Raw genomic sequence first — 27,727 nt, forward strand, 5'->3', positions numbered from 1 at the left:
ATTTTGGCCCAAATATTCAACTATTTGGACGAACCAAATTCTAAGAGTTGTCCTCTTTCCAGTGGCTCCCCTCTGGCGGATGCCATGATTATTCGCATTATAAATGAAACACATTTATGTCGACTATTACGAATAGGGAAGATATTTGTGTTACAAACACTATTTTTTTGTTATCAAATTTCCAGGCAATGAAGGCAGAAAAATTCCTTGGTTTGAGCAGGTTGGCACATAAATATCAACAAATGACATCACCAATATATTCGCTATAATGCAGTAACCCGCGGCCGATCATATATAATATTTGCCTATTTATGACATTTTGAAAATAGAGGAGTTTGCATAGGACGATAAATAATGCCGAAATCACGAAAAAAAAGAGCATTAAACAATATCTGGCGTTACTTTGTAGCCCTGCGTTGTGTTTGTAGAAAATTGAAGCGATTCTGGTCAACGTATCTTATCATGTCTTACGTCTTGAAGCAACACGCGTTGAAAGCTTCTGAAAAATACTATTTTTTGGAGATGAGTTATCTAGGACCCTACTCTTTAAATTTTCTTTTTTTCCTGCTGCTCTTTCGAGGTGTTCAGTTACGAACAGGTGACCCCCCAAAGTTATTTAAGATAATATCTGTAGATTTTTTGCAGTACCCAACGAAGGAAAATCGTATATGTGCAGCGCTACAGGCAAGGAGATTCCAGCTGGGGCTTTTTAAGGCGATAAGTAAATACAGCTTATGACATCCTGTCTGGGAAATTTGAATTAAAATACGACATTATGATTCCAGGGTAGGGTTACGTACAAATTTGTAGTTTTTACATCCTTAATTATGCACATTCACTAGTGGTAAAAACTACCAAATTTACTCAATAGCAACACGCTCACTTTAGATGGTATCTGACAAACTGTACCTCTAATAGAAGAACAATTCCTCAGAATAATAATGGACACTTGATCAACTTGGGAAGTTCGGTTGTTGTGAAATAGCACGCATGTTAAGTCATCGTTCGTCAGCGAAGACTGCGAAAGATAAATCAAGCAAAAAATTCTAAAAGGGGCAATATTTTAGTTCGGTTGCTACAGAAAAGTTGAACATTAAAGGGAGAGTTTCTTTGGGAAAATCCATACCGGCCAAGAATGGACTCTTACATCAAAAAGCAGATTTTGTCTACTAAACATATAAATTCAAGATCACTTGAATCATGGCGCATCAAAGGAATTAAAGAATCTACTCTGGGTAAAGATTCTTTGGTTTCTGTGATGCACCATGGTCCAAGGGATCACTGATTAATCGGTTTAGTAAAGAAACGAAAAATGAGTTTTGGATTTAAGAATGCAATCTTGGTTTTTACCAAAGATATGCACATGTACACAGGATGTTTATTTCTTTGCCCTGTGGGAGGACAGTTGCCCGTGGAAATTTTATGTTCTAAAAAATTGCACTGCATTGCAGTCCTCAAACTTCGTAAAATTGTCGCGGGCAACTTTTGGCTCATAGGCCTCTGAAAGAAACACTATTCTGTTGCCTGTTCGAGGTTCCCGGTTTGTGGGGGAGATAGAAAGGGAAACGAGGCGACTGCAGGAACGAGAGGGGATCTAGGGAAGAACGCGGTGGTGAAAAAGAGGGCCTTTCTCGCTCCAAACCTCTCGCCTCTTGTCTACTCGTCTCCCCAACTACAAACCGAAAACCTAGAACAGGCTAACTCTATTGTTATAACAGTAGCCCTCCACGAACGAACGCTTTCTCGTCACTTGATCAATAATATTTAGCCAAGTCAGAATCACACAAATTTTAATGATGAACTATAATTGCAAATAGTTTACTAATTCGAACGTCTGAAAGTAACTTTATTGTTGCTAATCAATAACAACATTTTTACAGTGGTAATCCTAAGCTATTAAACTTTCGACAAACTCAGAGGGCCCAAATGGGATGGGACTATAAAATGAAAATATCAGCTGCCATTGGCCGCATGTCCTTTTATAGCACACAGCTAAAACCGTGAGAAGTTTATCATTTCTTGCGGTATCGTAGCTTGGCAATGATAAATAGTTTTCGCTAACACAGCGAAGATGAAAAAGCCCTTTCCAACAAACTTAAATGCTGTACTTTCCGACAAAGCGCCTCAATGGAGTGCACCCTTACACGAGAAACCAAGTAACTGTTTAACGGGCATTCATGCTGTTTTATTTACGAAAATGTCGAGCTGTTGTTGTTGTTGATTTTTTGTCTTCTTTTTTTTTTTTGCAATGATACAAAAAAAATAATAAAAGGACAGTTTACAATTCTACGTACAAGTTACTTGCACAACAAACATATACATAACTTGTTGTGCATTGTAATACTTATTAATAGTGCCTACATTGCAACATGTGAAGTATCTAATTGCAATAAATTATGTGAAGTATCTAATTACAATGTGTACGTCACGATACCTAGGTTACATTACAAAATAATGGTAGTATAATACTTAATTACAGAAGGGGTTTTTTTTATTTATAGAAGATTGTTACTTTTTGCAAACTACAGGCTTAATAATGTCAGCTGCAGACATTATAGCTTCGGCAATCAACGATAGCTGCTCTTGAACTAGATCAATATTTCCGGTTTCCTTTGCATCGTTTAAAGCCTGTAAAACACCTGGAAATGACCTAAATGGGCGCCGCGATTGAGAATCCCGTGAGAATACATGTTTCACCATTCGGTCATCAGATTTTAGGAATGGGCTAATGAACGCTTTCTCGACCTGGACAAGTTGATCATTGATCGCCCTCAAAACAAGCGGGCTTTCTTCACCAGTTAGCTGGTTCTTTGTGGCTTGAAAGAGCGTACTTGCATTAACAAACTCTTGGATAGCATTGAGCACGAACGTTGTGGAGACATTTAAATCATCTGCTTGCAAGCGTGCGTCGAGCCGCTCAAATGACCTTTTTACTGCTTTGGCATAGCGCACCACATTAAACTGCAAAATTAGGGTGTCGCTGAAATCTAAAAGCAGGCCGCCGAGGAACTTCGTCATCGTTACATGAAACTCGAAGTTTGGATCTACAAATGTTTTCATCCAATAATAGCTGTCTTCTTGAGTGTGATAAACAGGATAAAGCACCACACCGTATTTCTTTTTTCCATAAAAGTAACTGAAATCAGCTGAAGGCACTCCTATACTCATGTAAAAGGGCAGGTAATCACTATAGAATAAGTAAGGTATCGTGTAAGGTTCCTCAGGGTAGTCCTTCGTGGAAATAAACCTGCTTACCATGTTATCGTAAATGCTGGACTTATCGGGATCTCTGACCTTCTTCGCTCTGTAGAATACCGCTTCCGTTAGCATGGGGCAGGTCTGTGCAATCATTACATAGTTCCCGCCAACAGCCACATCCGTATTCAAATATACCACAGCTCGATTCGCAAGAAGTTTGGAGTTTTCTTGGACCCACTCGAGTGACCCCACCATGCCGAACTCTTCTGCGCCCCAGCTGCACAACTTTAACGTTCGTCGCGGTCGCCAGCCGTCGCCTTTGAGTTTTCCAAGGACTCGAGCTATTTCCATCAGTGTGGCAGAACCACTCGAGGCGTCCGCAGCTCCAAAGTATATCGCGTCCCGATGGTTGCCGACAAGGACATACCGGTCGGGTTCTTCTTGACCGTTGATGGTACCGATGACATTGTATATTGATTTTACGACAAGTTCGTTGTTGACTCGCAGTCGCACAGTGGTGTTTGGGTTGGTGAAACCCGGACCAAATTTATAAGTGATTTTAAGATCGCCACGCCAAGACCAGGGGACTTCGTTACCTGAAACATGATTGACGAACAAAAAGCCACGTTATTCAATCAAACGAAAACAATTTGAAGCCAGTGCAAATCAAATCGTTGTCACTCAGATTAAAATTGTTATGAACATGGCGTATATATCTTATAGATTTGGTAATGGGGCGTACGTAGCAAATTTTTAGAACTCCCAAAAAGTACCAGAATCTCTTGTTGTGAACGTGGTATACCTCCATCTTCACCCCTAAGAGGTACTAAACAAATTTCTTTCGTTCCGATAAATTAATTTGCAAGGCCTCCGGCCACGTGTGTGAACACACTCTATTCCACGTAACATATCAAACACGAGAAACTGTTTTTACCACATGTTCAACCATGCAGCGGAGTGTTTTTGACGAACCTGGGTCTTTTTGTAAATGTGGTCCCGAGTGTTTGATATATCCTCTTAATCACAAGTAAACTAAGGAGAAAAATCGTAAAAATCTAAGCTATTTAATATCAGATATTCAAACACCGCCATGGTTATGATTTCCTCTGTTTCAAATTCATGAATAATTGATGATCAATGAAAAAAGGAAAATCAGATGCGTGAAGTCAACAGATTATGCCATGGTGTTGGACTCGCCTTTGAGACGACTCAGTAGATATAAGGCGTCCTCGTAAGATATTGGCTGGGCTGGAATGTTTGGAAAGTGGGTTTCGTTTCTGGGCCTGCGATACATTCCTGCAATAGATGGTAAGTGTGGTGTTAACGGATCTCCACTAAACTGCTTCAGACTCTTCGAGAACACAGCATGTTTAGACCCCCACGGAGCGTTAGGATAAGTGTCACTCCCATCAGTTCCTTCTTTGGCTACGGTCTCAGGATCTACATACAGGATCGCTCCAACAGCCCCGCGTTTGGCTGCACTGGTTATCTGGAAGAAATAATAATTTATTTTTTATTCAATTTGCTTACCAGTCTTTGTCCATTGGTTCGAAGCTTCATATTTGCTTGCGGGCTTATTGCGGGAATCCCCAGATGTATGCCTCGGCATATATTGCATATATTAAAGGATTGACTCAATATAAATTATAATCAAACTTATATGGCTTGTAAAGAATCTAACCTTGTTCATCGTAGTGATAAGTATGTTTCAGTCATGACATAATATCACGCCTAAATAACGTTTAAAACACCTCTCGACTGCCGGGTATCTAGACGCAATGTTATTAATATTTGTTTGGTTTGAAGTTTCTTTCTTTTTCAGAACTCTGCTCACAGAGTGCACTCGTTGGTTTGATTTGAGCTCCTTTGGCTCCATCAACACGTTGGTTGCAACTGACAATGAAAGAGCTCTTTCGCTCGAACAAACAACACACCGTCGAGTTGATTCCAGAAAACGACTCGGGTCTTGATGAGCTTATAAATTTTACGATTCAAACGTAAGGAATCTAAGTTTCATACAGTTTTAAAGAAACAAAATTTCATGCAAATTATTGACCGAAATAAACGATGAATCCACGCCCAACTGAAGAACCGAACGACTGAACGCGGGAAAAGAATGATATTCGGAAACTTCAACTCTTTGAAGCCTTGTGACGACCTAAAGGAAAATAGTGTTGTGATAGGCGCGTCCCAAATATCAACAATATCCGACTACATCCTAATATGGCCAAAAAAATCTCACTGACACACCGGAAATCACTTACGCCAAATTCGAGCTGAGATTTTTTCTGCATAACCTTCAAACTACGCACGGCTCTATACACTGCCGCCTCGTCAGGCTCACGTTTTCGCTCGCCTGACTCGTTGCAATAATTTATTGACTTATCTATATCTATATATATATATATATATATATATATATATATATATATATATATATATATTAAATTTTTAACTTTTTAACTTTTTTTACCGTCAGAAGTTGTCCGTCCTTGCTTTATCAAACGTTTTTAAATTCATTTTTGCGGTGAGGCTTGGACTGTGAATCTTCATTGATCCTCCTGACGCAGTGGCATTCTTTGTTGGCTTGAGGCATTTTATAATCGTTTTATATATATATATATATATATATATATATATTTATTTATTTATTTATTTATTTATTACTTATCTATTTAAGTGTCCCAAATGTAGTTTATGAATGCATGTTTGTATGTAGTTATGATCCATGATAGCCCTCATTGCCGAAATTGAATACCTCCATTTGTCATAAATCACAGTCCTTTTTCCACTCTCCATTTTACTCGAGCTCTTGCAGCACTCTGGCGAATTTGGCTTACCCTATTATGTCGCTTACCCTATTTCCATTACACCTTGTAATAGCCGCGAGCTATTATGCCGAGAACAGGAGACGATGTAGCTTCTTTTTTAGTTACTTTTAATACCTTAATTAACATGGCGGGAGCTACAGACAAAAGACTACAAGGCATGATGGTTCACGTGGTGCTTACGTCACGGGAAGTGCATTCCAAGTAAATATCATCACACACCTGATTTTCTGCTTCTTCTAAACTGTCTCAAAAACTTACATGATAGTATAGACCGCTGTGAAACGATCACTATATGCCACTGCATTGACAAATTGCTCCTCATTAGGCCTTTGATCATGGTTATCATATTTTAGTATCACCCAACTAGTGGACTAATGCAAATCCTGCATTTTGATTGGCTACGCTACTAGAGGACTATTAGTAATAGTCCTCGAGTAGCGAAATTGGCGCAATTGAGCGGGACGCTTTCTTTCGTTTTATTCCCAAATAAATATTTCTTCAAGTTGCATTTGCTAACTTTATTGTTGCCTTTTCTGTCCGACTAGTTGGGTGATACTAAAACAATAGCCCACACTGAGGTCAATAGCCCATTCGGCTTCGCCTCATGGGCTATTGACCCGTAGCCCTTGCGGGCTACGGGTCTAATTGTTAATTAGTATTTAATAAGTTTACTAATACTCACAGAGGCGTGTTGACCTTTCAATAGTACAATCCTATCTTTGACAGTGATGTTTAAGCTATCCAACACTTGCAAATCACTCTCTGATCCTGCATTGCAGAAAACCAGTTCTCCTTCGACCACCCCTGGCGGAGCATACGCGAGAAACGGAAAATACTGGAACGAACTTTTTGATTCGTCTTCTGTGCTGACCTAACAAATGGAAAAAACGTGTTTCAAAAAAAATGCATTGCCACTTGGTTAACAAAAAAGCTCCTACATCAAATCGAAAAAATAAATCAAGAAAGAAATATGAAGATAAAAGAGCTGTTATTTGTAAAATCCAAAATCTTACGGAAACATAAATCGAAACTTAAAAAGAAATTCTTAGAAAACCGAATTTCGATAAAACACCCATTGTAAGCATGTTAACTTTGGAAACCAACAACCAAAAGAATTGGGACACCATAATTAAATTCTCTCATAATTTCTAGCAAAAGTTACAGTATTGCCAATATAGGTTAAATTGGGTCCATTTGAAACAGCGTGGGCACTCCAGGCTTAATAGGATAAATTTATCATTTTAAACTTACGCAGGAGCCCATTACTAGGAGCATTCAACTGTTATATTCCTGTCACGGCTTTTTCACAGACCGATCTACTTTTAGCTTGAATTTGCCGCGAATTCAGAGCCCCCGCAGGAACCTCGGTGACCAATCACAAGCAGGGACTTAATTTTTAACTGACGTCATCACTTCACCGGAAGATTAAAAAGAAAAACAACCTGAGGTCTCCATTTTTTTCCTTACCGATGCGCGCTCATATAGAACGGAACTGACCTATTTCGCCGGAAAAGAAACCTAAAAATGGACCGGTCTGTAAAAAATGCCGTGACATAGGCTTAGCACTATAGAAGTTGCGCGCTCCTAATGATGGGTTCCTGTCTTACGTTGATCTTTCCAATCATCCTGTACTCGACAACTCCATTGTTGATTACTTCAACCGTGTTTGGTTGGTCTTCCTGCGGCAATGAGAGTAGCACTTGGTACTCCGGTATTTCCACGTCATCAAAACCGTACTCACGCCATTTTGTAGCGATGTGATTGATAAGAGTGCCCTGTCTTTCCGAGCCAGTAACGTGCGGCTTCGACGTAAAATACCTTTTTGGGGGCAATAATTTTCATAAATTAATAACAACCAGGTGGAGATAAAGGGCTAAAGAGTAAATCCATCACAAGGCCTTTTAATCCAAGGTAATAACTCGCCAGTTATTTTTAGATCACTCCTGGTCTCGAAATAGCCAATCACGTGACGTAGATTTTGTTCACGCATTTACATCCTCCACGAAAACATTCACAGAGCGATTCCGTGTTTTCATTATCACCAAGCCATTACCCTATTTTTGAAGTGAGCTATTTATATTCTCCACATTAATTAAAGCGTGATTAAAGCGTGATGCCTGACTGAAAACTCGAAGGGAATTTGGCAGAAAGCCAACTTCTTCTATGACTGCATTTGTACAACTCATCTTTCTTCAAAGATCTTTAAAGGCCGTCATTGGCCAATGCAGTCACCGTTACTCCGGACTGAAAAATTGGGGGACAAGGGTCCCAACTCTGTTTCGGCCGGCAGGAGAGGGGAAGGAACTAAGAAAACAAGCCCAACCTATGACATTTTTCAAAATAGCCAAATTAAGACTATGTTATACACTATGAAGCTTTCAGGTTAATTAATTTAACCTGAAAGCTTAATAGTGTATAACACAGTCTTAATTTGGCTATTTTTGAAAAGAGCTTGCGTGAATAACATGGAGCTTGAACATCATTCCACAAAATGTAATTGACCTTTTCGGCGATACGGCGGCCATTTTGTAGCTATTATGGAATGCTTAGGGGGCAAATACACACTAATTTGCCCCCCTGAGCATGCCATAATAGCTATTTGAAACAATAGAATTCGAAATGGCCGTCGTGTCGCCGAAAAGGTACATTGACGACTGCCGTCGTAAAAGCAGCGTCCTTTTGTTTACAGAAATATACACAATCCTACGGCAGCTTCAAACGGATATCCACTTATTAACAAGTGTTGGGAGTCTGATTGTTTCTTTGTTTTCCGTTTCTGGTGATATATCCATTTCTACAGCAGCTGGCATCATGATCCACCCCAGGGTTTTCAAAAAAAAAAAATACTGATTTTCAATAAGTGGATTTCCCTTTGAAGCTTCCGTAGCTTGGGGTAGCTGAGCGCAAAAGGAAAATGGTGCTTACCAGAGGATCTCATTGGGGTTTAACCGTTAGCCGTAAAAGAGCCAAAAATTTAATGGTGGGCGTAAAAATGCTTAAAATTTAACCGTTAACCGTAAAAAAAATATAGTAACGCAAATTAAAGGTCTCAAGTTGTCTTGTTAGGAACTCCATTCGGCTAATTATTATACTGTCATTTTACAACGCCGGAAATGGCGGTTTTGTCTTTGAATTGGATCATATCACGCACTTTGACAGCCGCCTTGACGTTTTGACAGCTCTTACTATTTTCCGACCTTGTTGTTCAGTTTCTCTTTAAGAGTGGCGGCTTTGCTATCGATGGCTAGCTATGGTTGTAGTGAAGCCAGTTGTTAGTATCTATCTATCTGTCGCGGAGACTACTCTTGTAAATCCGGGGTGAATTAAGGGGATGTATGTATGTATATCGCACTGGAGAGGAGAAGCTTAAGCTTTAGAAACATATTAGAGCTGCCAGCTAATTATATTCATAACAAACACCGGTTACATCATTAACTTTAGAGCACATCTGCAATGCACTGTGATTGCCTTGAAAGATCTAAAGGGGTTAGAGTTAGGGCTAGGATTAAGTGCCTGCGGATAATCCCTTTCCCCCCTACCCCGTACTCGTGACAGATCTTGCAGAACTCGCTTGCAGGCTACTACCAAAAGTGCCCAACTCAATCTCAATCTGGATCTTTGTAACTCGTCAAATCAGACCTATATGTTTTATTTATTTACCTGAACTCTTTTTCCAGCTCCGCTGCACTAACCCTGTCTTCAAACTTATCGTGTACGTCCTCCTCGCTGGCGCTAATGGAGCATACAGAGCCCTTCGACTTACGAACGAAATAGCCGATCAAAAACCCGACCACTACCGCCAATAGGGCTGTGACGACGGTGACAATCACTAGTTGCTTTCGCGGCGATCGGACACATCGTCGAAATTTACCGTGTTGCCTCTCAGCAGAAGGCACAATTTCGTTTTCACTACCATTCCCATTTGATAGGGATGCCATCGCGGTTGCCATATTACAATACCGTCTCGACCATGTCTCGACCAAGATTCTAATAAACGGTTGCGGCAATTTGTGTCGTCTGACTGCTTTTCTCGTTAACTTTTCAAAAGCGGTGCTAATAAGCCATTATATGCGGAGACTCCAGGCGACGGGTTAATTCTTGTGCAAATTACAAATGTCGAAGTAGATGTAGATGTTATGACTTGATTTAATTACATCGAGAAAATGCCACCGAAGTTTATAACTTCCGGCCAGACGACGATCGAATAGTATTCCATGATGCATCTGGTTTAGATATTATCTCTGCGTACGTGACGTCATCATTCATTCCACGCCCTCGGGATGAAGCCATGGCGTGCTTTCACACTTGTCTGGATTCCGTGGCTTCTGTTTTTAAGAGTGCCGAGTTAGTTTATATTCAATGCGTTTCAAAGGAGAATTTTGCCGTTACAGTGAAGGGTTTTACTTGTGTTTCTTTGGTCTGTCGAGAAATACATATAAGCTATGTGGAAAGCATGGACGAACGAAGAAGAGCTCTCGTTCCTGTGGTTGTTGTGAATTCGCCTACGGACATACATACATACATACAACCTTTATTTATATACGATAAAAGACGTCAAAGCTAACAAGCTTGTGGGGTCGTGTACTAATAAGATACATAAAATAACTACAATTAATAGATAAACGAACGAATTATTCGCTGGGGTAAGAAGCCCTGTGCTGATACGAATAAGCTACAACAGGTACATTCTCCAAAGAGAAGTTCAGGGGTTTTCTGATTTTTCTTTTGACATCTCTTGGCTGCTTCTTAGCAGGCTTGTTCCGTGTTGTGCCGTTTGCTGCATGACATCTCTTGATTACGGCTCCATTGAACTATTGAAATTTACGAAGTTAAATACTCCGTTATTAAGGCTAGTGATCACTGCTGAGCATTTTGCAGTTTCGGAAAGAATAGTAACCAAAACATCTTCGAAAATAATCATTTTGACCCTAAAAGATGACCAAGCTCGGGAATAAAGCGCCAAACGAACTGAGACTTGAAGCAGACATTCACACACGCAACACTGGTAATTGCACTGGTATGTTACGAAATTTCAGTCCACTTCGATCGCTTGAAAGGTCACAAAAATGTGGGTACTTCTCGTACTTCTTTGCCAAAAATCATTATTATGTCTATATTTTGTGGCGTGATGCCCAAAAATCGAAGACATCGACATACTGTACAATGAAAAGCGAATATTCATGACCTTGTTACGGGTCAACAAGAATACTATAATAAGGCCGCGCTCTTTAAGAGCGTATTTAAAAACACTTGAAAATCATTATAATCGCGTCAAAGATTTAAATAATGCACTTTTCTAACCTTTTACTGCAATAAAAGTAAGAAATGGACCGCGGAGAGAACCACGTTATTTCACGCTGAAATCCATGATAACTTCGATGTTGCGTTAAGTACGTAGAAAATTACATCATGGGATACTATTCGATCGTCGTCTGACCTCCAGCAATGAAAAGGCCCGCCCCATTATCAAGAAACTGACTTACATTTGAATCCTGTTACGCGCAGTTGACCGAGAGCACTTAATTCCATCCTCGTCTATTATCATCAACAACAATTTATTAAGGTATTTCCATAATAACACATGGCATCGCCTATTTAAACTAAAGAAAATTAGCAGTTGATCGACATACAGTGGGAAGAATACTTTTGCATTAATACCTAAATCATTAAAAGGACTATATTTTTCTGTTGTTTAATAGATCAATTTCGATATATTAAAATTCAGCCTAAAACAATGAAACCCTCCGTATTAAATCGACGGGCTTGAAATAGCTCTTCTAGTTGCGTTGGTGCCAATTTGTCCCCTTGAAGAGGAGACTTCTCACTCTTTGCTTGAAAATACCTTGAAAAAGGCTTTCGTATTAATTAACCAACGCTCAATTATCTCAAAGTTTGTCACATAAACGACGTAAGTTACGAAATACTGTCCCCTGGAAAACGTGGGAAATGGCATTTCCATCCCCAAACCCCATTGCGACTCGCGCCTTCGACGCTCAGTTCATTTTCTCTTCCACGAAAATGGCTACAAATTATTAAGCAAGCAGCCGCCAACGATGATCCTGCTGGTATATGTTGCAGTGGTGTCTTTTAAAAGACCGATTTGATCATCATCGCCGTACTATATATAAACCTAATTAACAATTAGACCCTACGCCCGCAAGGGCTACGGGTCAATAGCCCATTCGGCTTCGCCTCATGGGCTATTGACCCGTGGCCCTTGAGGGCGAAGGGTCTAATTGTTTTAGTATCACCCAACTAGTCGGACAGAAAAGGCAATAATAAAGTTAACAAATGCAAGTTGAAGAAATATTTATTTGGGAATAAAACGAAAGAAAGCGTCACGCTCGATTGCGCCAATTTCGCTACTAGAGGACTATTACTAATAGTCCTCTAGTAGCGTAGCCAATCAAAATGCAGGATTTGCATTAGTTCACTAATTGGGTGATACTAACATCAGATAGAAACCCAGCTAGCTATAATAATAATAATAATAATAATAATAATAATGGCATTTCGGGCAGTATATCCACAGGGTGGCTCTTCGCCTGCCCGATGCTAACTAAATTTACAATTGTAAAAAGGTTAAAAGATATCTAAAAAATTTATATCTATATGTAAACGAGATAAACTTGTGTTTTAAGATATGCTAAAATAAATAAATGAATAAATAAATAATTAAAATTATGCCAGATGTTCTAAAGCTCTCTTAAAAATAACGTTTTTGGTGTCTTTACAATCGTGGACAAAAGTCTTCGGACAAATTTGCACTTTTGGCGTTTTTGCGCACGCGCCAGACGCGAATACAACTTCACCTGCCTAACCTCGCTCCCCACCCCCCATACAATGTATAAAACTAGTACCTGCAATTTCACTTCATTTTCAACATTGCGCTGGGTGGGGTGGGGGGGGACAGCAACGCGTTTTTAAAGGATATAGCAGCGTTTTTTTCAAACTTCAGTTCTAAAACACAGATAATTCGTTACATAACACAAGTGTCCCAAGGACTTTTGTCCACGATTGTAGGATTAAGAATAGTGCCAAGGTTTAGGAAAGAAAGGGAAATCAAAAAATGCAAAAACTTCTCGCTTCATCTTTATCTTTTCTTTAATTAAAATCAACCTTCACCCACCAAGGGCCATTTGTTAAAAAAAAAAAAAGTCATTCCTGACAATTGTAAAGAGCCTTTTGAACAAAAGGGCTTATAAAATAAATAAATAAATAAATAAAGTAAAACAGAATTTACTCACGTGAGAATCCGCCCTCTTTTTAGTATTTAGGCCTAAATTTAAAATACGTGTAAGGATGTTTTAATGGGAAATTTGTCACTTTATAGAGTAACTCTAAACGCTTTTTAAAACATTTTTGGTAAACGATATGCTTAGAGAATTAGTCCTGTATTGAACTCCACAGATCAGAGCAAATAGTTGTTCATCATTCAGATCGTTTTCATCATCTGTGCAATGTGAGCAAATCCAGATCCATACTTGAGGAACATTGCCATACGAAAAAGACATATATGGGGGTTTCACTCGTTTGATACAAATGGGCGCAGCATAGAGATACATTATCTATTCATTCATTCATACATTCATTCATACATTCATTCATTCATTGATTCATTAACTCGTTCAAACCTTTATTGTAACTGGACCAATACCTCTCTTTAGAGAGTAAGGCGCAATAAAGATATACTATTACTATTACTATTCATTCGTTTATTCATTCATTCATTCATACATACATTCATTAATACATTCATTTATACATTCATTCATTCATTCATTCGTTCATTCATTCATTTAGCTACTGGCAAAGATTGAAGTATCCTTCTAACAACGTTTTGTTAGGTAAAGCATTTCAATATGCAACAAAATATACGCGTTTCTTCGACATACAACAGAATGAAGAAATAATTTGAAAATGTTCAAAAATACACGCGTAGTTGTAAAAACAAAAAAAAACCTCGGGAATCAATATTTACAAAAATGGCTTGAAATCCAGAATAGGTCATGAGGAAGTTCAAGAGAGAAATTTACACAAGAGGGAGATAGAAAAAATTATCAATTTGAAAACTACTTGACATTAATTACAAAGCCAACACACAGAATTAGCCTGACAAGACTTGGATTAGGATGTCATGCATTGCTAATGCAAACTGGAAAATATCTCGTTACACCAGTTTACATTAAAGATACTTCTAAAATAATAGGTAACCATATCCATTTAATGTTTAAAAAACGAAAAGAGATTCTCAATTCACAAAAGTAATTAGCAATATGAGTTTCCCGATTTATTGTATACGGATATGGTAAATATTATTTTGTATTGCTTTTAGTTAATAATGGTAATTGAACTGAGTGGAGTGCAATTTGGTCTGAAATCACAAGTATGATTTCAGACCAAAATTGCACGACACGAAGTTCAATTGCCACTTTATTAGATCCATTTTGAAATCGCACAATATTATCACCTTAATTTTTAGATTTTTGGTGTATTGTTCCAGTAGCCGGTTTGTTAAAAAAAAGCGGAACCGGAAACGCCTTTACGTCTCATTTAGTATGAAAAACGATGTCATGTGACGAAAACTCATCCGAGCATGACAAAGAAACAAGCGGTTTTGAAGTCAGAACGCAAATGGTCTACTTCAGGTACAAAAGTTCAATTCTCGTCGCCTGAATCAATGATGGAAGGTCTTTCTTTCTTCTGTGGTTGAGACTGAAACTTTTCATTGTCTTTGGAGAAGGAATTTGAAGGTGCATCCTGCGTAATTCTGCGATGGATTTCTTTTGAGTTGTGAAACTCCCTCGAGTGCACGATGCCCAGTGGATGGTACGTTTTTTTTTCTTTCATACCGTTTAATGGCATGATTTTAAGGGAGTCCAGCTCGTTATCATCTCCGTTTCTTTTTGTGACCTCGGCGAAGGACTCAATACGCAGGACCTTGTCAAGTTCTTGCGGCGCCATTTGTTTCAAGATATTTCCAAGATGGCGGGACTAGCACCAGCTTCGTAAGACGTTCATTCATTCACTGTTTTGTGGAATGGGGCGTATTTTGACTATGTTTATTCAAAGCGACAGAGTTGAGCTCTTTTGTTGCTTCGTTTGAAACTACCGGAAACCTGGAAACACCTACCTTCTTGAGATGGCCCTGAATTTGTTGTTGTGTGGTTTTCGTTTGTTTATGTTTTACTGGACTCGGTATCATACGGATTTTGAGTAGATGTTGAAAAAAAATCGCCAAAATATTCGTCAAAATGGACACTGAAAGTTGGAAACTTCCATTAAAGTAGGTGTTCAGCCTGAAGGAGCTCATAATCGTCATTTAGAAACTGTAATTAATTAAATTCGTCAATTTTTTTAGAAAAAAAACAACAATAACAACAAAGTTTTGGCAATAGTAGTTGCTAAACTCTCCACACAATGGCTTTTTGCCTTTCATTTTCCCGAAATTTTATTGTTTACTTTAAACTAATATTGAAATCTGATTGGTTGTTTTGTTTTACTGTCCCATTCTCATTGGCTGAGAAAAAGATGCGATTTAGAGCAAAAAATAGTGCGATTCGTGGATAAATCGCACCACTGAGAGCCAATCAGATTGCAAGGATAATCAGTGATTTCAAAATGGATTTAATAAATGTTGAAACCTTTATTGTAACTTGACCAATAACTCCCTTTGGCGAGTACGGCGCAACAAAGATAAACTACTACTATTACCATTAACATTACCATTACCATTACCATTGTCATTACCATTACCATTACCATTACCATTGTCATTACCATTACCATTACCATTGCCATTGCCATTGCCATTGCCATTGCCATTGCCATTGCCATTACTATTAACATTACCATTACCATTAGCATTACCATTACCATTACCATTACCATTGCCATTGCCATTACTATTACTATTACTATTACTATTACTTTTCATTCATTAACCAATTTATTCATAAATTCAGTCATTAACCAATTCATTTATTAATTCATTCATTTACTCATCCATTCATTCATTTACTCATTCATTTAGTCAGTCGTTCATTCTGTTTTCTATCATTCTCTTGATCAATCTCTGCAGCTAGTGCCCCCTCAACCCCCTCTTCTACGACGGTTGCTAGTCCGATGACTCTTGTCTTGCCGTCTTCGTCCACGACGACTACCTTGTCGGCGGCTACGTGGAGGGCGAAACGGGTCAGACACTTTTTTGCCCCAGTTGTCATGACTTCTGCTCATTTTGAAATCGTTCACACGCTTTTCGAATGTGCGTTCCTCGCTATCAGCATTTTCAACGTCGTCACCGTCATCATCGTTGCCCTTATTTTCGCTGCTGTCTTCTATGCCTTCATAGACATTGTCATCAAGATCCTGGCTGACGATGTAGCCTCCTATAGTAACAAAGACATGATAGTTTACGAACAGTGATCTAGGTGACTGATTCTACAATCTCGCTATTATTTTTTTAGTATTTTTTTTATTATCATTTTATTTTATTTACAATCAGTATTATACCTAGTCTCTTTTGCCTTTTCCTTCGACCATTCAACGCTCAATGAATATTTGATGCATTTTTTTTTTTAATTATATGTGAGGTGGAATTTACATGTTAGGCAAAATTCAGAACAGAAATGTTTGATTATGAGATTAACGTGTAGAGATAAGGTAAAGGAAGTCTTAGATTTTTAGAGATATTTTTTCTTTCTAAGGGATATACAATGCCCTAAAAGGTTTACACACAAAAACGAGTGCTTAAAATCTTTAATTTGCACTCTCTCCCAAAGAATGCTATCATTTTAGCTACGCTTTCAATTCATCAAACAGTTTGCTTTTTAATATTCGATTAGCTTTACGAGGAGTGGATTCGATCATATGCAATTGTTCCTTATTTAAGCTTCCTTACTCGACAAAAGCTCAAACGTGAAATTAAAACAATTGTCCTTCTGGGAGTAATGTAAGCATGCAAAGACAGTTCAAAGAACCCAAAAATGTCGTGGCGCACCTGTACGAAGAAAAATGTTTCTCTTCAATCTGTTTTCGTCTTCTGATGGTTGAGTTTCATCTAGAACTTCGCTTATGAGTAATGCGTAGCTTGAGTCTACTACAAGACCGACCAAAATTAAAAGAACCGCAGTCTTCATTCTTATCTCTGGTTCAAAGCTGAACCCATCTTACACTTCTTTTATATCGATACTGGACGGGGAATTTCATTCGTGTCGGCGGTGTATTGTATATTGAGCTTTGTATTAGCGTCATAAATTGTTTAGGGCCTTTAAACTAACAACACCAATAATCCTTTTTCACTCATAGACACATTTCATAGACAGAAAACAAAATAATTAAATTAAATAGACCACTGGTTGCCTGAAATACCCGTAGGGGCTAGTGAAGCAAGGCAGCCAATTAAATTGTTCCAAAGATAGATAAACTGAAATAAAAATCGGTCGACTAGATTTGCGTGCAATTTACCGCACACTATTTTGGGTAGAAAGAAGTGATTTGGATTTCTAAGTAAGGGTCGCCCACGCTTCGTGTCACCCAATCAACTCGTGTAATCATGCACTCAACTCAGTGAGTGTTTATCACGTAATTTAGAAACTATGATTTGTTTGATGGAATTTTTCACAGCAGATACTGTCTAACAAACTAAGTGAAATAAGTTTGTTACAGGACAACACCAAAACGAGCATTATCGAAAGTATACCCCGAATAACAACCACTTAAACTTTCGCAACTCCATTCATACATTCCTCTTATAGTTCAATTTATTGGCTTGTCTTCCTGTACTTGCGTTTCTCAATTCTGGGAAAGAACAGATATTGGCCCGTGTTTCATGTCATTAACATTAAGTTACTTCTTAGCCTAGCTGCTCACCAACACTAATTACCTTATATCCCGTGTTTTTCGGTTGTTGTTTACAGAGGAAAGACTTGGAGAAAAACAGTTCTTGGATTAGTTGCAATGCTAAAATGATATTTGCATTATTTTGCCGCGCATGTTGTCGGCGTAGGAAGACTCCTCAAAAGACACTTCAGGTTGTATAAATTTGAAATTATCCAGCCTTGGTGTATAATATAGTATGAAAGAAAAATGTGAAAAAAAGCTTGCGATACTAATTGCTAAGATAACATGTGTCGTCGTTTTTTTAACAAATAGTAAGTCCTCAAGCCTCCATCGTCATGTTTTTTTTTCAGCGCTTACTTTCCTACAAGCTGTCATCTTTCCAAGGAAGGACGCTTGGTGAAACGCCAAAATATTTTTGGAAACAAATATTAGCCCGAGATGAAGATGGAGACAAATTGTCCACCAAAAAAAAAATACTCACAACTAAATGATACGCTTTTATATCGATGAAGGACAATCACAACTAAGTTGGCCCACTCTTTACTCCATGCCAAATTAATTCATAGGTACCCCATATCCATTTATGATATCCATTTGAAAGCTATATGTATATTTGACAAGCTTTGCTAAACGATGGTTTGAAAGGGGAGAATGGAAAAGTCCAAAAAGGTTTACCGAAGTGTATTAAGCACGGTCCACACGAGCGACGCAAGCATAGGCATTAGCATAAAAGAAGCTTATATGCTAGATGGGGCGGCCGGACATAAGCATAAGCATAAGAATATCACAACCTTGCGTTCTTCCTCTGCTTATGCTTATACCTATGTCGCTGTTATGACCAGTGGCTGATATACGGGTAAGCATAAGATAAGCATAAGCGAAAGACTTTCAACCAATCAGTGAGCACTCTATTCTTATGCTGACCATGTCCTCACTGGACATAACAGCCTAACATAAGCTAAGCAGGAGCAGACGGCCTATGCTCATGCTTGAGTCGCAGCTGCCCACACTAGGGCATAAGCTTCTTATATTTATTCTTATGCTTATGCTTGCGTCGCAAATGAGAGTCGGCCTTTAGAGTCCCCATAATTATTGCAGAAAAAAGTTCCAAAACGTCTAGGAGTACTGAACTAAATAATGATGTGGTCTACCTCAAATATGGGAGAGAGATATATATTATAAAAATCCTTTACATCCGTCTTTCACATGATCAGGGGCCTGTACACCCAACTTGTCTTAGGGTCTAATTACTCTTTAGAACCTGATTTGTAGTTAAAACGTGAACATAAAAACTATGAATCCTCGAGCTCATTACTTCATCTCCTTCCATATCGATTCACACGTAGGGAAAAATAGAACCAAACTCCGGTTATAGCAGTTTTCAAATGAGTGTCGTAAAACCGAAACCAAAGTAGTCACGCAAAGCGCGGGGAAACGTGTGCGAGTGAGTCACGATTGGTTTTAGTTTGACTTCTGATTGGATGAAAAAGTCGCGCCAGTTTATTAAGCTAATCTTGCAGCCTAGCAGCTCTAAATAAAGATGGGTTTCAAAAGGTGCATGTGGTGCTTTTCGAAATAAAGTATAGGTAGTCGACTGCAATTAACAATTTACTCTACGTGAGATATTTGAAAATTTTCTTGAAGTTGCATGGGCCTTTAGACTAATTTGGCGACAGAAAGAGTTTGGTCGTGTTTTCTTATGTCTTGCACAGGTGTGAAAAAATCCTTTTTTTTTTAGTTTTGTTTTATTTTTTTTCCCTCTCCCTTTTGTTATTGCATTAATAACTCTCTTAAAGCCCGAGTTAATTCAATAGCAAGATCACAGCCTTTCGACAGTGGCCATATAGTTTACATCACAACAAATCCTACTTTCGAAATGGTTGTCTCTAAGTAGTTTTCAATTTTCGAAGTGTTACTGTCCATTGCCAACATCAAGCATTTTTCGTAAACTACATGACGTTACAATTTCACTCATAGTTTCCTCCAACGCAACACCCCCATGTGTCTCTCTGTTTTCACCTTCGCCAACCACAACTATTTCAATCTGGGTACCTACAACCACGTATTTGCTATTTCAAGCCGACAATTAACCAATTAGATCGCGAGTTTGCTCATAGCCAACCGTCGCGATCTGCCAATAGCGAGCCCCTGGGCTATGTTCTGGGGGGCCGCCCTCCCCGTAGATAAATGGAACCTTTCCCTTCAGAAGTCCCTGCCGTAGTTTTATTCTAGTGCATTTGTAGTTTACAATTTTACTTGAGCAAAGAAATGAGAAGGAAAGAGTTTGAATATAACTATTAAAATATATTAAAATCACCTACAAACTACTTGAAACTAGTTATAAGCTTAAGGCTCTTTTCATGAGTCTCCTTGAATCTGTTGGAGAAACAAATAACTAACACGAACTCAATATTGTGCATCAGAAATAATATACTCTAATAGACTTTCAGTGTTTAAGTACTCCCTTTGCTCAACTAGCAGCCTTCAGTTTTGTCTATTAGTTGTCTTCGAGAGCAGTAATTTTATTCTGTAAGGTCTGTCTTATTATTTCATTACTGGCCTCATTTGTTGTTTATCTACAGTAGGTCTCGTATAATGCAGAAGTGGTTATATTGTGGGTTTCAGATTTTACAAACTTTTTGTTGTCACTACGAAAGGAATCGCTATTGTTCATATATCTATTCACCATTTTTATTCACCAGGTTGCCGATCATTTATTCATTCATTCATTCATTCATTCATTTGTTCGTTTGTTCGTTTGTTCGTGTGTTCGTTTGTTCGTTTGTTCGTTTGTTCGTTTGTTCGTTTGTTCGTTTGTTCGTTTGTTCGTTTGTTCGTTTGTTCGTTTGTTCGTTTGTTCGTTTGTTCGTTTGTTCGTTTGTTCGTTTGTTCGTTTGTTCGTTTGTTCGTTTGTTCGTTTGTTCGTTTGTTCGTGTGTTCGTTTATTCGTTTGTTCGCTTGTTCGTTTGTTCGTTTACTCCTTCTGGTTCGCAAGGCAACTCTCTCACTTGCTCGTTTGTTTACCCGACCTTACCAAGCTAGTGTTCTCCTAGGGGCACGTGCGTGGCAGCCTGATGCAATGACGACGACTGCCGCGAACGCTGCGAGGGTTAAATCGTCCGCGAAGTCGGACGGATCGGACACTTGTTTACCCAAGATGGTGAAGGTACCGTCTATTTCGTTTTCAATGACGTTATCCACATGGTTTTGAACTTGGTTGTCTTCTTCCTCCCTGTCTTTGCCTTCTTCTGAGTCAGCTGACCATCTTTGACTGCTTGTTCTATCTTCCTAAAACATGAAACAACAGCAGTGAAGCTTTTGAAAGAATCGTTTTCTTCTACATAGTCTCCAAGATTCAAGTAAAAGTTCCAATTTTAACATCTTGCCAAAAGGAAGAGTTACTATCTCCTTACAGCCTAACTCTGGTAAACTAACCTTTAAAGCTAGGCTCTCTATCTACATGTATAATCCGTCACACAAGATTCGACAAGACGTGCAATCAATGGGTGGCAATTGGGATTATTGTTCTTCTTTTTTATTCTTCTTCACTTCCACAGAGGTTAAGCTGTACTTGTTTCAAAAAGAAGAATCACTTTACCTTTCAGAAAGAAAATCATCCTTGGTTTCCTCCAGCTTGTTTTCCTTGGCTTGAATTTCGTCTTCGCCCCGTAGGTAACACAAATACAAGTTAATTGCCTAAAATAAATTGCATAAGTTAGATACATAAGTTCCAGGTAACACCTCTTGCATAAAACTTTTATATTAACTTGTACATTAAAATTCACTCCAGTTGTAACTGCCGATGACAGAAGTTACTGTCAAAACATGTATTCAAAACTGAAAAGCGTTGTCCTTTTTTTAAATTTATTAGTAGCCTGCCGCTAACAAGACCTTCCAATGTCTTAGTATTAGACGTATTAGCCCGCTTTTCTCTAGTCAAAAATCTTCCTTACAAAAAATAAAAATAATAATTAAAAAACTGAAACTTAAGGTGTAACTATATGAGCAAAATTGATATGCCAACAGTTCAGTTTTTCTGCGTTTTGCAAAAGAACGGTTAGATTATTTTATTCCTTGCAGAAAATAAATAATTACATTTGCATCTTGATGTGTAGTATTGACCACGAATAATTTACTGGCATATATATATATATATATATTGTTATTAGATATCACTCACGCCCTTGTGCGACCATAGTTAATAGAGGGGAATGGTTAGGAAACCTGGCAAACGGTTGTTTCTTGTATTTTTTTGTTGGCTATTTTGGGGGTTGGTCCTGCACAAAACCTGACAAAATACAAAAAGTGATTATGTGTGGTCAATGAGCATGAAACAAAAGATGTGTAGGGTCAAGGACCTTCCAACATGAATCTTCACCTGCTTGTTTGCTTCTTTGATGTTTACCAGCCTTCCCAACCATTTCCCTCTATTAACTACGGTTCGACCAAAATTGAAGAAAAAGTTTTGAAAAAGGCCCGAAAAGGATATTCGCATGATGTAGTGTCATTGGACAAAAAGAATTCCTAGATGATTCTCAGGAGATAACAAGTTAACACCCGCAATCTCAGTTGAATATTTGAGATAATTTTACTTTTGGTGAATATTAGTTTCTCGTGTCAAGTTTGCACGTCACACACAAAACATTGACACGAATTTTATTCCTGCTCCAACTGCTCAAAACTACCAGACCAAAAACGTGCAGGAAAGCCGTTTTAAGATTATTAGTTATTTGTAGTTAAAGCTGTTTCATCATCATAGATGGTTCCGTGGAGACAAAATGCTTAAGGGTTGCTCGCTAGCTCGTGAAAACCAGTCTTCAACGCTATCTTTGAACTATGAATTAGTGTTCAGTTCCTAACTTTAAAACTGACTAGGAATGGCTTTGCCGCACCTTTCTGCAACAAATACTGTCAAGAATAAAATAAAGTTGGAAAATTAACCGCGATAACTTCGAACTGCCTTTATCTGATGTTTAGTTACTCTAGGTAGCTGATGTTTAGCTACTCAGGTTATTTAGCCTCCAGGCTGAATATTTATACTTTTTTTTAGTATGTGTGCTTGACTGTGTGTTAGTTATTTACATATATCAAATTGTTGTAAAGGACAAGAACCAATAAAGTTCTTGCAATTGTTGTTGTTTTTGTTGTTGTTGCTGTTGCTGTTGCTGTTGCTGTTGCTGTTGCTGTTGCTGTTGCTGTTGTTGTCGTTGTTGTGATAAGTGAATAAAGATGGTGAATTTTAAACTCGGTAATGAAATGTGAAAGGTGAATTGATCAACATGACACGAGCGTGGGACAAAGAAACATTCTGAGTTCCCGACAGGAATCGAACCCATGACCTCCCGAACACCGGGCGGACGCTCTATGTCCACAGAGCTACGAGAACTCATGGAGAGCAAGGTCATGATGTCTGTGATGACTTCCACAGTGCTTATCCTAGCAGTATGCAGGACATATGTCACATATGAACTCAGTTAAACGGCCTTGCTCACCATGAGTTCTCGTAGCTTAGTGGATAGATCGCCCGCCCGGTGCTCGGGAGGTCATGGGTTTGATTCCTGTCGGGAACTCAGATTTTTTCTTTGTCCTACGCCCGTGTCATGTTGATCAATTCTCCTTTCACATGGTTTTTGTTGTTGTTGTTGTTTAGCGACTTCACAACTTATGGTGGAACTTTCAATATCTCTGTATATATCAACCAATGCTCTTTTCTTTGTGACCAAAATACACTCCCTTTAGAATTAAAAATAAGAAACTTGTTGTGTAAAAAGCTGCGAGAATATCGCGTTTAAAAGTTGAAGCTGCAAGCCTCCTCGGAAAAATAAATAAATAGATAACTAAATAAACGAGTTAAATTATTTCAGTCTTCACTGTTCGCAGCAATCAAATAAATATTTCGTCATCAAGTGTTACCAACTTGCATGTATCCACGTTGTTGTTATATAATATAGTTTAAGAAAATTATGGAAGCAAAATTTACGATATGGTTTCAAGGATGTTCTCATCATGTTGACCGGTGTTATATTGGTCAAGGAGAATTCCATGGTAGGTTCCCACATTCATGATGTACAACACTTGAAGAAAAGTGTTGTAGCAATATCTGCGATAATTTTTATTTGAGTCGATATACTCTCCGTCTCACTTTCGTAAAATAGTTTGCCTTTTACATAATGACAAGAATATTACGCCTGCCTTGATTGCGCAATAAAGGTTAGAGAGAATGTGTAAATTACGACGCAAAGAAAGTTGGAGAAATTATGGAAACATGTGCAATATTTCGCTCCGTAAATTAAATACGTTTGAAAGAAAATTAGTGTAAAGTACGAGTTAGTCCAGATTTATATAATCTATATAAGGAGAAGTACCTGTTGAAAGCCTGATAAATAACGCGAAAGTAAATAAAGCAGGGAGCGCTGTGGTCTCGTGGTTAGTGCGCTTGTCTCCGGATCGAGCAGCCGGATTCGAGCCCTGGCCGGGGACATTGCGTCGTGTTCTTGGGCAAGACACTTAACTCTCACAGTGCCTCTCTTCACCCAAGTGTATAAATGGATGCCGGCTTAATGCTGGAGGTAACCCTGCGATGGACTGGCATTCCGTTAATGGGGGGCCAGAAATATTCCTAGTCGCTTCATGCTACAGAAACCGGGATAAGCTATGGTTTGATGGGCCACTTAGCTGGTATGTAGACTTTACCTTTACCTACCAATTAAAGCAAATTGTATTGATCAAGCAAAGCTCGATATCAATGGAGCTTTGCTCACGTTCGAGAGATTCCTTTGAAAGGGAATTTGACAAATTGATTTCGAGGCATCACTAAAGGTTCGATCAGGTCTTACATACCTTTGTGTTATCAAATAAACCATGATTCTACACGTCACTGACTCGGTCGCCCGATATTAAAATCGCTTCTAAAATTAACACAAAATCCGTATCAGATAAGTCCATAGTTCAGTCATAGTCTGCATTGAGCAGTTCAAGTTCTCTTTTACGGCAGTGACTACGAAATTTCGATGAGCATGCACCATGCGCTTTCGAAATGTTCGTGGCTAATCTTTATTCAATCCTTGCAATTTTCCTGTCATTTTTCAACATGAAGCGTTCTTCTCGTCGTCTATATAGGGTCACAATTTACAGATATAATTATCATTTCGTGGAAAAAATACTGACTACGAATGAGAAAAATAAACGTACGCTGACAGAAAGTACTGTTTGTAACAAAAACGCTTCTGTGTTCAGTTTCTTTTTTGTTAAGACGTTCATTTTTTCGTTCTCGCTATAAAACAGTATCGGAGTCTGGAAGACGCTAAATAATGCAGTCTTTTGTTCTTTCCATGATTATGGAAACCAAACCCTGACAATTCGAATAAAAGAAAACTTCGAAGGGGTCAGATCGAAGCTTAATTGTTTATGATATATTCAGTAGGATCGCTAATAAATCGAAATCGCGGTTCGAGAGTTAAACCGCCTGACGGAAGAAAACGGAAGTTGCAGATAATTCAACTAACAAATCAAGAATTGGTTCAAACCGTAAATCCTGCTTATCCAATTGGTTTGTTTCCTTTAGTTCGACACCTGCAAGACTCAATAAAAACATGTGTCTTTAAATTCCTCTTCAAACAGTTCGTTTTTTAAACGATTGTGAAGGATGGCTTTGTCAAATTTTCTACGACAAGTTTTTCTTTTCGGTGCTCTGTTTGTTGTCACCAAAGGATGCGGCTCCTCCGAATCTCTCAAGGTTGAAAATCGCTCGACAAGCTTGGTGAAGGGCTGTTATTGTCATAACGAAAGTCTTTCTTTGTGCTTCGAGATTCAACCAGGATTTCTGCAACTGACAGACAAGAACAACAACGTCCTGGCGCGGTATAAAAAACTGACGCTTCAAAGATTTCATGCTCAAGTGCTGGGCAATAACTTCTTGTGGTGGGTAGTGATATCTTTCTTGTTGCCCAGACATAAGTTTCTTTATGTCCTTTAGCTTCATTACGTATTCTACTGTCTAACAAGTACATTGTGATTGTCGCGTTAGATTAGGTTAATTATTCACCTGGTAGTTTGAGGTAGGACCTGCTGATTCTAACAGTTTTTGTACCTGCTGTAACTTCAGCGAACAAAACAAGTGCTGAAAAACTATTTTAACGCCAAAGTTTGATAGTACAATGTCACGTGCTCGTCGAAAAGACAGCCCGCACGAGCCATGAATGCTATAAAAATTATTTTCACCCGAATTTTAAAAGCTGGGGTGCACTGTGGTCTACGTTGATGAGGTATCGAAAGAGCTAGGTCTCAGGAATGACGAAGGTCGTGATGTTGCGTTCTTGGGCAGGCGCCCGTGGGGGGGGGGGGTATTCACTTATATGGGCTATATAGGTATGTGCGGCCCCAACGGGTAAGGTTTTTCAGCCGTTTTGGTCATAAATAGGGAATCGATTTTGGCAATTTTGGTCATAAATAGGGTATGGTTTTAGCACTCTAGTCTTGAATTGGGTATGTTTCTTAGAAGAAGCTACCTTTTCATCTCTATCGATAAAACCGTCAACAAAAACCCTTCATAACTTATGTTTGGGGCAACTGTGTCGGCCGCAACAGTCAGAAATAGGCTATCGAATTTTTGGACAGGTCACAAATAGGGTAGCAAAAAAAGCAGATTTTAGTCATAAATAGGGTAAGGGTTTTAGAAGGCCGCACACCCCCACCCAGCTTTTTTGGAAGTACTCTCTCAAAGTTCTTTCAGCCCAAGAGCCATACAGTTTCTTGGATCCCTAGGATTGAAAAGGATATCAAAATCTCTTGCCAGCTAAGTTTAAATTCAAGCTTGAATCTTTAATAATTCCACTACTGACCGCTGATAAAACTTGAGAAACGTGCACTTGATGATTGGCCAGAAAACTCATGTCCAGACCATTCAAGGAGCAGATCTATTTTGAATTTGGCCAACCGATGTTCATGCACCCACTTGACAAAAAACGAGGACTAAGCTAGGCAGAACTCACTGGTTTCCATATTCTTTATACGATGTTCTTTAATTAGTGATGATAACATGCTGTTTTCAGCTAATTTGCCCAACACGTGCCAGGGTTTGGGGTATGAAAAATAAGTTTCTTTAATTATCGTTGGTAGGCCTCACCCTGATGCAGAACCGTTGTTCCTTAGCCCAGTCGGCGAGGAGACAAATACTTGGGTTGACGAGCCAGTTCTTAAAGCTGGCACTGGCTTGACGGGTGAGAACGAGCAAAGTTCCCCTTCTTCTTATCAGTGGGCTATGGAGAAACTTCGAAGCAAACACGAAGTGCGTCTTTTAGATCGCGTGTCGCACGCACTGCACGAGGAAGTGGGAGACCACCCTATAACTAAAGCCTTCTATGTAATGTCCATGAGCCTTCTGCGGGAAGATAGTGAAAATACGCCTGCTCAAGACACAGAAACCGCTGACCATGATTATCACAGATATCTAAGACTCTTTGGCAGGAAGAGAAATAGTTGTCAAGACATGAGGAGAGATCCCAATAGAGACAGGTGCTTGGGGATGTGCGGGCCAATGTGTTGGTGCTGGAGTGTAGTTTGTGATGACTGCTGTTTCCACCAAGGTTGTTACGAGCACGATCGATGCTGTGGCAAGAACAAACTTTCTGGTTATTGCTTGTTTCCTTTCTTTTATGACTTTAGTTGTGATAGTTATGGAGGATACCCTGATTGCATCTATAATTTTTAATAATATTAATAACAGCAACAATAATGATAACATTAATATTAATAATAATCATATGAATGTAGATGATAATAATAATAATAATAATAATAATAATAATGAATGATGATATATTAATATTGACCTTAGAGTTAATATTAATATTGATATT

At 38.7% G+C, this 27,727-nt stretch overlaps 3 protein-coding genes across 3 annotated transcripts; 1 reads left to right on the top strand and 2 right to left on the bottom strand.

The window, feature by feature from the left end:
- Nucleotides 1-1,143: 1,143 nt before the first annotated feature.
- LOC145487353 (putative N-acetylated-alpha-linked acidic dipeptidase) lies at nt 1,144-10,926 on the bottom strand. Its single transcript, XM_081466117.1, has 5 exons — nt 9,690-10,926; nt 7,637-7,847; nt 6,712-6,900; nt 4,396-4,687; nt 1,144-3,794 (listed from the first exon to the last, which is right to left on the bottom strand). Exons 1-5 carry the CDS (start codon nt 9,977-9,979, stop codon nt 2,509-2,511), a joined length of 2,268 nt encoding a protein of 755 aa, XP_081322243.1. The 5' UTR covers nt 9,980-10,926; the 3' UTR covers nt 1,144-2,508.
- A 3,045-nt stretch (nt 10,927-13,971) lies between these two features.
- LOC145487046 (uncharacterized) lies at nt 13,972-17,894 on the bottom strand. The gene is made up of 2 exons (XM_081465753.1): nt 17,029-17,894; nt 13,972-16,417 (listed from the first exon to the last, which is right to left on the bottom strand). The coding sequence occupies exons 1-2, from the start codon at nt 17,165-17,167 to the stop codon at nt 16,122-16,124; spliced, it is 435 nt and encodes a 144-aa protein (XP_081321879.1). The 5' UTR covers nt 17,168-17,894; the 3' UTR covers nt 13,972-16,121.
- A 7,171-nt stretch (nt 17,895-25,065) lies between these two features.
- LOC145487386 (uncharacterized) lies at nt 25,066-27,590 on the top strand. Its single transcript, XM_081466152.1, has 2 exons — nt 25,066-25,790; nt 26,988-27,590. The coding sequence occupies exons 1-2, from the start codon at nt 25,516-25,518 to the stop codon at nt 27,577-27,579; spliced, it is 867 nt and encodes a 288-aa protein (XP_081322278.1). The 5' UTR covers nt 25,066-25,515; the 3' UTR covers nt 27,580-27,590.
- The last annotated feature ends 137 nt before the right edge of the window (nt 27,591-27,727 follow it).

Source organism: Orbicella franksi, chromosome 5 (assembly GCF_964199315.1).
Source record: "Orbicella franksi chromosome 5, jaOrbFran1.1, whole genome shotgun sequence".
NCBI classification, from domain to species: Eukaryota; Metazoa; Cnidaria; class Anthozoa; order Scleractinia; family Merulinidae; genus Orbicella; species Orbicella franksi.

Coding starts and splice junctions, on each gene's coding strand:
- LOC145487353 (XM_081466117.1), bottom strand. CDS start 9,979: ATGGCAACCGCGATGGCATCCCTATCAAATGGGAATGGTAGTGAAAAC. Junction 7,848..9,689: donor GAGCTGGAAAAAGAGTTCAG/GTAAATAAATAA, acceptor GCCCCCAAAAAG/GTATTTTACGTCGAAGCCGC. Junction 4,688..6,711: donor TGAAAGGTCAACACGCCTCT/GTGAGTATTAGT, acceptor TATTTCTTCCAG/ATAACCAGTGCAGCCAAACG.
- LOC145487046 (XM_081465753.1), bottom strand. CDS start 17,167: ATGAAGACTGCGGTTCTTTTAATTTTGGTCGGTCTTGTAGTAGACTCA. Junction 16,418..17,028: donor AAACATTTTTCTTCGTACAG/GTGCGCCACGAC, acceptor TTGTTACTATAG/GAGGCTACATCGTCAGCCAG.
- LOC145487386 (XM_081466152.1), top strand. CDS start 25,516: ATGGCTTTGTCAAATTTTCTACGACAAGTTTTTCTTTTCGGTGCTCTG. Junction 25,791..26,987: donor CTGGGCAATAACTTCTTGTG/GTGGGTAGTGAT, acceptor TATCGTTGGTAG/GCCTCACCCTGATGCAGAAC.